This window comes from Carassius auratus, unplaced genomic scaffold, assembly GCF_003368295.1.
Source record: "Carassius auratus strain Wakin unplaced genomic scaffold, ASM336829v1 scaf_tig00000466, whole genome shotgun sequence".
In the NCBI taxonomy this organism is placed as follows: Eukaryota; Metazoa; Chordata; class Actinopteri; order Cypriniformes; family Cyprinidae; genus Carassius; species Carassius auratus.
Window position 1 is genome coordinate 93,063 of NW_020523302.1, and position 10,135 is coordinate 103,197.

The window sequence follows — 10,135 nt, forward strand, 5'->3', positions numbered from 1 at the left end:
ACACACACACACACAAAATCACACTATCACACACACACGCGTGCACACACACATGCACACACACACGCACACACACAATCACACACACACACACATATCATATGAACACGCGCACACACACTTACACTTACACACATCATATGGACACACACCATACACCCTACACCCACACACACGTCACAAAAACAAGAGCATATGTTTGTAAACACAATCCACTGTGAAGAACAAGTGCACTTCACATTGAGTTCTTGTACTGAATGTCAAATTTTAAAACTATACTTTTTACAAAATATACATTTACTAGCAAATAATATAATATTGATTAAATAAAAGGACACTTTCATGATTGTTTCTGAACACATTTAAGTACACTTTTAAAATGTTAAATAAAAAATTAAAATACTTTAAAGTACATTTTAAATCATGTTTTAATAATATGTTGTGGTGTTTTAGAGAAGTACACTTATCTCGATGTGCTACCTACCAAAGCATACGTAAAGTACCTGTAGTGTTCTTTACAATATTACATTAAAGTGCAGCTTCATCATTACAAATGTGTCATTTCAGATATATTTAAATGCATAACATACAAGTTTCGCCAGACATGACATAAAAGTACTTAATATTTGAGTTTGTCATAAATGCTTGTGTGCACATTCAGCAGTGCTTTAACCACGTGACTCGGAATGAGATCATTTTCAATTAGTTATTTTTATTTTCAAAGTCAGATCCTACTGAAACGAGCTGAAGTTAACCAGCACCTGCAGAGTTTGGTGTCCTGGATAATTGCATGTTTGAAATCAGAGCAGAAAACAGGGAGGAAAAACAGATAAGACTTAAAACTATGCTTATGTTTCTTTAATGAAGATCTTTCCAATCCTGACATTCAGTACATTAAACATTTACAAGTAAATCCAGAGTCTGTGAGTTTCTCCTGACGTGCGTCTGAAATGCTGCTTTAATTGCGTGAGAAAAGTTGAGAAAAACCAGAACACGCAAATAAGTCTATTTTTTATGGCCAGTAAAATAAAAATAAAAAAGTGGTAATTAAACTTTTAAGACTTGAAGTAAATGACAGTGTGTTGAGTTAAGGAGAAAATAGAAAGTTAAAGTTAATAATTGTCAGCTGAATGTAATGAAGCTCAGTTCATTTACATCTAGATAATATTGATGTTCTCTCAACTCTGTGTGTGTTGTGTAAATGAGAGGTAAACCGGTGGATGAGGACTTAATTAGCCTGGAATATGCCGTATCTTACCAGGAAAGATTTCCAGTGGAGTGAAATGACGCTTCATTCCTCAGAGAAAGGACAGAAAACAGCTGATGCTGAGAAACATCTCGGGCTAATTCACACCGCAGACAATAATGCTTTCCACAAATAACACACACAACACTGGCACAGATGTCACAAATGTTTCTTGAGCTTGCCAAATGCATTCAAGGAAACATTTACCAAAACTGATTTGTGTGTGTGTTTTCCTCTCTGTTATTAGTATATTAGTTTTATGATTTTTGACTGATTTTTTTATGAATTCGAATGAACTAATTTGTACAATTTTGTATGATTTGTCTAAACCCCAGTGATGGGTATGTTTTAGGGGCGGGGTTAGTTGTAGGTAATTCATACAAATTAATATGAATCATGCAACTCATAAAATACGTACAATTTGGCAAGAATCGTATTAATTTGTAAGAGTGAGGTCGTACGAATTAGCCACCTAGTAAATATGAATTGCTGTGAGATCGGGCTGATCGGGCATATTTAATAACACGCCTTAAGTAGTTTTTACATAAATATATGTTGTGCTGAATGACGGTAGAATATTATTTCACCAATCTTTTGATATTCCTTCTTCACAAAAGTTGAAACATTAAAGTAAACACTTTACTTGCATTGAATATGATTTCTGTGTATATACAATCCCTCTTGTTTATGTCATTTGATGATATTTTAGGTAATCTAATCTAATAAATCTATACATTTATTGAGATATGAGAAGGTGTAGAGGTGCAAATGCCCTTATTCCAATAAGTATATTTAATGTTTAAAAATACCACCTTTATTTGAGGAAAGTGCAATGAAACCATTCAGATAATGACGAAAGTTTATAAAAAAAAAAAAGAAAAGCTAGATATATGAGTCATTGTTTCCACTCGAGGCAGGTTTTATCAGATTTAGCTCACTTATAAGAACAGTTTTAAACTTACCCCCCCCCCAGACACACACACACACACACACACACACACACAGGGAAATGAAGCGCTGCTCTGAATATCAGACGCCTCTATGAAGCTGATTTCAGTCTTTCTCTCTTTCTGTCTGTGTTCTGATCAGAGAGACACTAATGTTCTGTTATGATGATGGATTGAACCTCTCCAGAGACAGGAGGTGTCACAATGGCAATAATTAGGCTCTCAGCACTTAACCAAAATGTTTGTGTGTGTGTGTGTGTGTGAGATGCTCCATCACACACGCTGCTCAGAGCGGACAGATGTATTAACCAGAGACACAAAGCCCAACTCAGAGGAAGAGTGTGTGAGAGACATACAGAGAAATCACATGACTCATCAAGACACACACACACACACACACACACACAGTCAACCTGTGAGACACAAAAGCATCAAACAATTACAATATCTACAGAAAACTATCTGTAGTCAAAGGAAACATTTTAAAACTTATTTTAGGACTGCCAGTTAGTGTAAAAATATAAATATTAATCAAGGGTTATTATATTTTTTTTATTTGTTCATGTATTTATTTATATATAATATATAACCGTGTGTTTACACAGAACATATTTAGTAATAGGTTTGTATAATATAGTAGTTAGCTACCCTAATACTATGACTTTATTCCTAATCATCTTGAGATGGATTCTGCTAAATTAAAATGTTTAGCTTATAAAATCTGGCAAATGTGTTAACTGAACACATTTTAATTATTGCACATTACAGAGTTTTAATCATGTTAATGTGTTAATTCTGACAGTCATAATTTGTTTATGAATCATTTTTTACCTCCTCAAATGGATGTTGTTGCCATGGAGGTTTAGCTCACTTTTGGAGAGGTTTTTATTTATTTAGAAGTCTTGTGTAATAGTTTCCTCTGCAGAAAAAGCTGCATTTTAACTTCAGACTCAGTGAAGCTCCCTGTCGGTGTATTTCTGTCCGTGTCGTATCACCGAAGCTGATCATCTCAGTGTTCAGCGAATGATTTTCAGAGGTGTATAATTAGCCGACAGCATAATAAACATGCCTACGCTGATAATCACTGTTCATATTGGACAAGGTCTTCACTGCAGAATCAAAAAGAAAGTGATTACATAATGTGTTTGACTAGTTGGTAGGTCATTTGGGTTAGGATCACATCCAGACTTGTTTGTTTGGGTTAAATAAGCAGATAAAAAAAATAAAAAAATAAATGGCTATAACAAGTCCTGTTATTGCAAATTCAAACAACGAGAGCTGAACTGAAAGCATTATATCCGTATTGATAACTAAAAGCATAATTAAATTATCTAAATTATTTAATAAACAAACACAGGGTTAGGCGATGTAAAACATTGTGAAAATCCAATTTTGTGGAAATGGGTGGGCACAGATTCTGTGTGGGCCTGTTCAGAATAATAATAGATGCACTGCTCACAACTGGACATTGCAATCCAGCAGTAATTGTCTTGAAAGTGAAGAAGATGGAGGGGAATTCGTTACAAAAGCAGTGCTTTAAAGGGAATGCATTTTCAAGACATCTTGGAGAGATAGAACTGTCAGAATGTTAAAGCACGCTTGCATGTTAACAACCTTTCAGAGAAGTTGTGTCTGTAAATTCATCCCTATTTATCACCACTGCTGTGATGGTTTGATGAGCAGAGATTACCTTCCTGTGTTAAGGGGAGTCTGAACAGAACACAACGAGTTTGACTCGTTTTAAATATCCAATAGCCTTTTCAAATCAAACATCAAATCAGGTTTATTGTCACACCATCAACAGCATGTGTGCCGTTGTGAGTGAAAAGCTTGAGAGAGTGCTCCACTGACACATTTAACACGTGACAGTATACTTGTGTACAGTATATACACTTTCAAAAACTATACATATACAAACATAATACAAATAGTCTACAAATGGACACATAGAGTGGTTGTAGATGAAATGGTTAATACATGTACAGTAGGGGATTGGGGGAGGAACATTCTCATTTGTATGGAAGCCTTTTTCTGCCAAAAAAAAAAAAAAAAACATTTTGGTAAATCATTATTATGACATAAAAGTCATAATTATGAGATAATCTCAATTATGTGATTATGAGACTGGCAGAACATGGAAACTGGGAGATTATGGGAAAATTACGAGAAAATACATAATTAAGAGATAAACTTAATATTATGACAAAAAGGTTGAAATTATGAGATAATTTTAAATATGGAATAAAGAAAGAGTTATAAGATTATGACAGAACTTGTAAATTGTGAGATGAAAAGTCAGTTGTTACATAAAAACCTAAATTGGCAAAGTCCAAATTATGAGATACTGTCATAATTACTGTCATAATGAGATAGTCTGAACTATGAGAATTCAAATTTATAAGTCATTATGTGATAAAAACCTTTATGAGATTATGACACAAAATAGAAATTGAGAGATACAAATCAGTTATTACATGAAAATCAAAAGTGAAAAATGGTCATAATTATGAAAAGTAATTCTTGACGAGATAAAGTCTAAATTAAGAAGTCAAAAATATGAGATTTAATACTTTACAATAATACTAGACATTTAACTCATCATGACTTAGTATCTCATAATCATAATTTAATACAGCATTATTTGTCTTTATGTAGTGGAAATGGGCTTCAACACATTCTAGAATGCATTTGGTTGGAGGGGGGTTATATATGCCCTAGGTGCAAAATTAGTCATCAATATTGTTGTTCTTTGTAAAAGAGATCATGTTCACTTAAAATGCACTGCAGCACTCACTCACATAGACCGTCAGAGTGCTAACATTGGTTGAATGCTCTTGCTTTTTATTTTATTTTATTTTTATCTGTGGCTGCTGATGAGTGGTCTGTATGATAACGATGCTAACATTGTTGCTGCGTTTGTTTGATCTTCTCTGTGTGTTCTTCTCTCCATCTGTGCGGCTGTATCAGGTGCCATGGCCAATCACCTCATCCCAAACTCTCTGCTGCGCGCTCACGCCTCTAACAACCCCTATAACACCTTACTGGGCGATTCAGCCATCTATAACAACCCCACCCTCAGCATGTACAACACTCAAGGTGTGCTGCATTCTTCCGTTGCTTTGACTTCCAGTGCACTAACTGTGTGTGTGTGTGTGTGTGTGTGTACAGTATGTGTGTGTGTGAGTTGGGGATAAGGGCTCCGCTATTTGGCTTCATACTGAATGTGTCTGCGGTCATCTTTGTCTTTTGTCTGGTACAGTCTGAGCCAAACAAACATGTAATTCCCAATGAAAAATGAGTTCATCAAGCTGAAATAATTATAATAACTGATAGCTACATTTAGCTGCTTGACAGAAATGCGACTCAATCTTTATATGCATTAGTGCCTAATTGCAGAATAAAATCAAATCACCCGCTCCTTTGAAGTCATGTCACACTAATGTGTCTGCTGCAGATGGGTTTGGACAGCCAAACTTGGCTTGATGCAACTCAAAACAATGAATGTGCCTCTTGCATGTGAAACACTCAGTAAGACTTCATTACAGACCAAAAATCTGCAGCAATGACCTCAAGAGACCTGACACAAACATGAGATAAGGACATTTTAATCTAGCCAGGAATGCGACTGCAAATTGAATAAATGCATCATAACACAAAATAGATATACTCTTCTGAAGATGTGCCAGTCTAATGCGACAGTGTTGCTACACAGTTTTTTTTTTTGGCATGTTGCAGTATTCATGCAGAATGCAGACATCACACATCTAGGGTGTTCATGCACTCATGCAGCAATGCTTCCACAATGCCTGGCATTTCAGGAGGAGCAAGGCAAATGCATTTTTTTTTTTTTTTTGCCATAAATTGTTTTGACAGTGATAGACAATTTAATGTGATATGTTGCAACACTGATGCAATTGAAAATAATTATGCATTCCCTATATGCAAACACTCAGATTTTTGGCCAGAAATCTACCATGTTTGCATGCTGCAGTGCTTGTAGTAGGCCTGAAATTTCAGGAAAAGCAAGGTAGAGCAATTTTCTCATCTAGAGAGAAATGCGATTTCAAACTTGTGTTTGCATTAGTGCTTAATCACAAGACAAAACTGTCCAAACTGGAACTGAAGACATATAGTACCAGTTTAATGTGCCTTGTGCACAGGTTTGGTCTGTGACGCTACTGAGTTTTTTTGGCTTGTCAAAGTATTGGTGAAGCTGAAAACAATAAATGCTTTCCTTTCATTCAAACACTCAGTAAGACTTCACATATCTTGAGTGTTCTTTCAGACCAGAAATCTGCCATGCCCTTATGCTGCAATTTTCACCATGTCATTTCAGTCCCTGCACGTCATAACAAATGCATCTGCAAACTTTATAAATGCATTAATGTCTGGCATTTCAGAAGATCCATGGTTTGACAATATTTTTTAACTAAACAGAAATGCAACTGCAACTTGAATTACAATACCAAATCGTACGGTCTTTAGGTGCTAGGTATTTCTGTGGTGTGTCACAGAACTGATGCAACTAAAAATAAATTCGCTCCATGCATGCAAAACACGGAGTAAGACTTCATACAAAGTGTTTAGACTTGAAGACATGTCACTCTCATGTGTCTCACGCAAAAGGCATTGGACAGATGCTAGGAGTATTTAGTGGCGTGTCACAGCACTGATGTGTCTCAACAGAGCACGCTTTTTCAGAGCTACATAGAAAAACGTTTTTTTCAAAAGCAGTACTTCATATGCCTATCGCATTCTTTTAGAACATGAATCCACGGCGCTCTCACGCTGAGATGCACGCAGGAGGCCTGGCTTCTCGTATTAGCAGTAACGCATCTCTGCATGCAGCTGTCTCACTCCATCTCGCCCTGTCTGTCTGTTGCACTGGTGATCTGCTTTCTCCCCGTCACCACCTGTTACCGCCACCTCCACTAACGCATGGATCTGAAAGAATTCAGAAGGCACTAGAGACGGAGAGACAGACGTGTTTCTGGACAGTGTCAGTGGGGAGGGGGCGATCGCTGGATAACAACCTCATCATCTGCGTTGAAAACATTGTAGCGACCTTGAAATCTTAATATCAATAAAAGCCCCGAAATTACGAATAGATCCCAGGCCACTTTTAATGTTTCCTCTTTAGCCCGATCAATAACTCTCTTACCGAATCCAAGTCTAACTGTGGAACCGCGTTCAGAGCGGAGCGCGTCACTAAATGGAGACAGAAGCCATTTATGTGCCCTCCAGAGAGTCAAGGGTCTTTAAAGCACAATTTTATAGCATTTACATGTGCATCCTGGGATTTGCAAAGGGACATGGGGGTGTGTGTCTGTATTTGAGAGGTCTGTGTGCATGTTCTATTTTGAGCGGTCACTGTGAATGCTTACCTGTACCTTTTTCTCTTTCCTTTCCCATGCTGTCCTTTAAGAGCCCTACAGAGAGACAAGTATGGGGAGTCAAACTAAACATTGCTTACCAAATGTAATTTCCCTTAACGTTATTACTCTTTCCCTAAAACTATAGTTAACGCCATTCTGCTAAGAGATTGTTTTAGTCGATATTCTAATCGGAGAGCACTCTCAACCTCATAAAATGAAAACCTAAGTTTTCTCATCTCTTCTTTAACACAAAGTGATGCTTTTGTTAAAACTAGAAGCTGAGTGGACAGGTCTGTGTTTTGCAACCTCGGTCTTTTTCCACCCAATTAAAATTGCTTATTTGTCTAAGCCACTGATAAGTGAAACAAATGCTATTTATTTGTTTATGCTCAAATGTTACAGCTAAAATTGGTAAACAAGAAAGTGATCCCACATTTTGTTATAAGAGTGTGAGAGTTTGTTATTAGCCCACACTTGCATGCTTCTTTTTATTAAGAATTTAACATCAAGAATGCTGAATAAATGCAAAAGTTAATTAATTAGAGAGATATATAGGCGGAGAAGCTGCTCTCTCTGTACCCAATGATATTGATGTTATATAAAGGCCGCATGATTTGGTTTGTTGAATGCCTTGCGTGCATTAGCTGTTGTGTATCGTGGTGTGTTAGTGTCCGTCGCGTTGTGTTTCTGTTGTGTTTGCCCGGCTTTTGCAGAGTGATTTGTGTATTATTGCTATTGGAGATGAGGACAATCGAGGTTGCAAATTCATAGCCGAAAGATGAGTTTGACAGGTAAGTCCATCATTGCAGACTTAGCTGGCACGTTTCAGTGAATTCTGAAATGAGTTTTAAACCTCACATCAGCCTTGAACTCCTGACAAATCCAATCAATACCCAAAATAGCAATGGTTTGGAAGCTCAATGAGCGTCCACCTCAGGGATGAATGGTTTCAAGGTTTTTCGGTTTGTTTCGGCGAGCTGTTTTGCATGTCGGTCTTACAGATGCGCCAGGCGCAAGCTGATTTTAATTACTCTTCTCTCTGACTGTCCATTTGCAGAGGGAATCCTGAACAATGCTCGGGATACAAGTGCCATGGATACTCTACCACTGAATGGTAACCAAGGCAACAGCTACAGCTTAGCTAGTGCCGATTACATGAGAGACTGCGTGCAAATCATGGGCCGCACGTACAACGTACACGAAGAGACCACGCTGGAGAAACGCATCCTGAAAGAGCTCACCTCCAACTACCTGCCCACCTACCTGAACAACCACGGCCACACGGCCGAGCACGGACGCAACCTCATGAACAAGCTGGTTAACGAAGTCAGCAATGGAGGCGGGGTCAAAGACTCGCACATGCTGCCTGTCAATCTGACGTTGGGTTTGGACGACTCTGTGTCTCTCCCACATGAGGACTGTCTAGGGCTGGAGCTGATCAGGGAAGAGTCCAATGCACCCTTGCTTCCACGCCACATCCAGCCTCTTCCCTCCACCTTCAGCTCGGCTTCTTCATCGAGACGGCGCCTTCCGCAAGACAACAGCGAGAGTTTCTTCCCTCTGCTGACAGAGGAGCAAACGGAAGAGACTCCATCGCCGCAGAGAGACTCGCTCTACACCAGCATGCCCACGCTCCCCGACCCCGAGCGCTCTGACATGCATTCGCTGCCTCGCAGCGGTGACATGCACACGCTCCCCAGAAGCGGTGAGCCGGACGACGTGTATTATAAGAGCATGCCCAACTTGGGCTCGCGTAACCATCTGCACCAGCTGCATAGCTACTACCAACTGGGCCGCGGCAGCAGCGAAGGCTTTATCGTCCCACCCAAATGAGGTTTCCCCTGAAGAAACACCAAGGGAAACCGCTCACATGGTCACCAGCCTATAGAGGGCGCCAAACCCAGTCGCATTCACACCCGTAACCCATGACATTTCGACCTCTGCTGGCTCTTCTACGTTTCTGTACTGTTCTGTCGTCCGCAGTTGTTCACTTTAGCTTTTCTGTGTCCGCAGAGAAATTAACTGCACCAACAAACCTTGGAGGCAATCTTGTATTCTGTTCAGGAGAGGATTACTCTTGCTTGTAAAGGAATGAAAACTGACATTTTTGGATTCTATTGGTAGTGCACTTCTACTTCAAGGGAAAATGGACCCGAAAATGGATTTGCTGTATAACCTTGTGGGGAGTGTGAGATTTCGAGGGTTTTTTTACTCTCTGCGACCCGGAGGAATACAAATGACTGCCAAAAAACATTGTTAGTAGCTCAGTGCATCTAGTCAACACCAATCAAGTCTGTGACTCGAAAACGATTTTAATATCTTCTGTATACATATATTTGCTTTTTAAATATTTTTCTTCTTCTCACATGGTGAAAAGCAGCACGTTTTGCTGCGACGGAGAACAATATGAAGAAAGACGTCTTCACCATGTGCTCTTGGACATCATTTCTGTTCTTTGCTGTATTAATAACAAATATCGAGAAGCGGGGGAAGAACTAATACTGGATTATTCTACAATACTTTCTATGTAAATGTAACAGACACTAGTGTTACACAGGATAGTGCTT

The 10,135-nt window shown here is 38.7% G+C and overlaps 1 protein-coding gene across 1 annotated transcript in view; it reads left to right on the forward strand.

Moving 5' to 3' along the window:
- LOC113069001 (adhesion G protein-coupled receptor L3-like) overlaps nucleotides 1-9,604 on the forward strand; it is an 88,169-nt gene extending 78,565 nt beyond the window's left edge. Inside the window, 4 exon segments of the mRNA XM_026241987.1 lie at nucleotides 5,161-5,289; nucleotides 7,619-7,636; nucleotides 8,626-9,394; nucleotides 9,396-9,604. Coding sequence (XP_026097772.1) covers nucleotides 5,161-5,289; nucleotides 7,619-7,636; nucleotides 8,626-9,394; nucleotides 9,396-9,456 — 977 coding nt within the window. The 3' untranslated portion in view covers nucleotides 9,457-9,604.
- The last annotated feature ends 531 nt before the right edge of the window (nucleotides 9,605-10,135 follow it).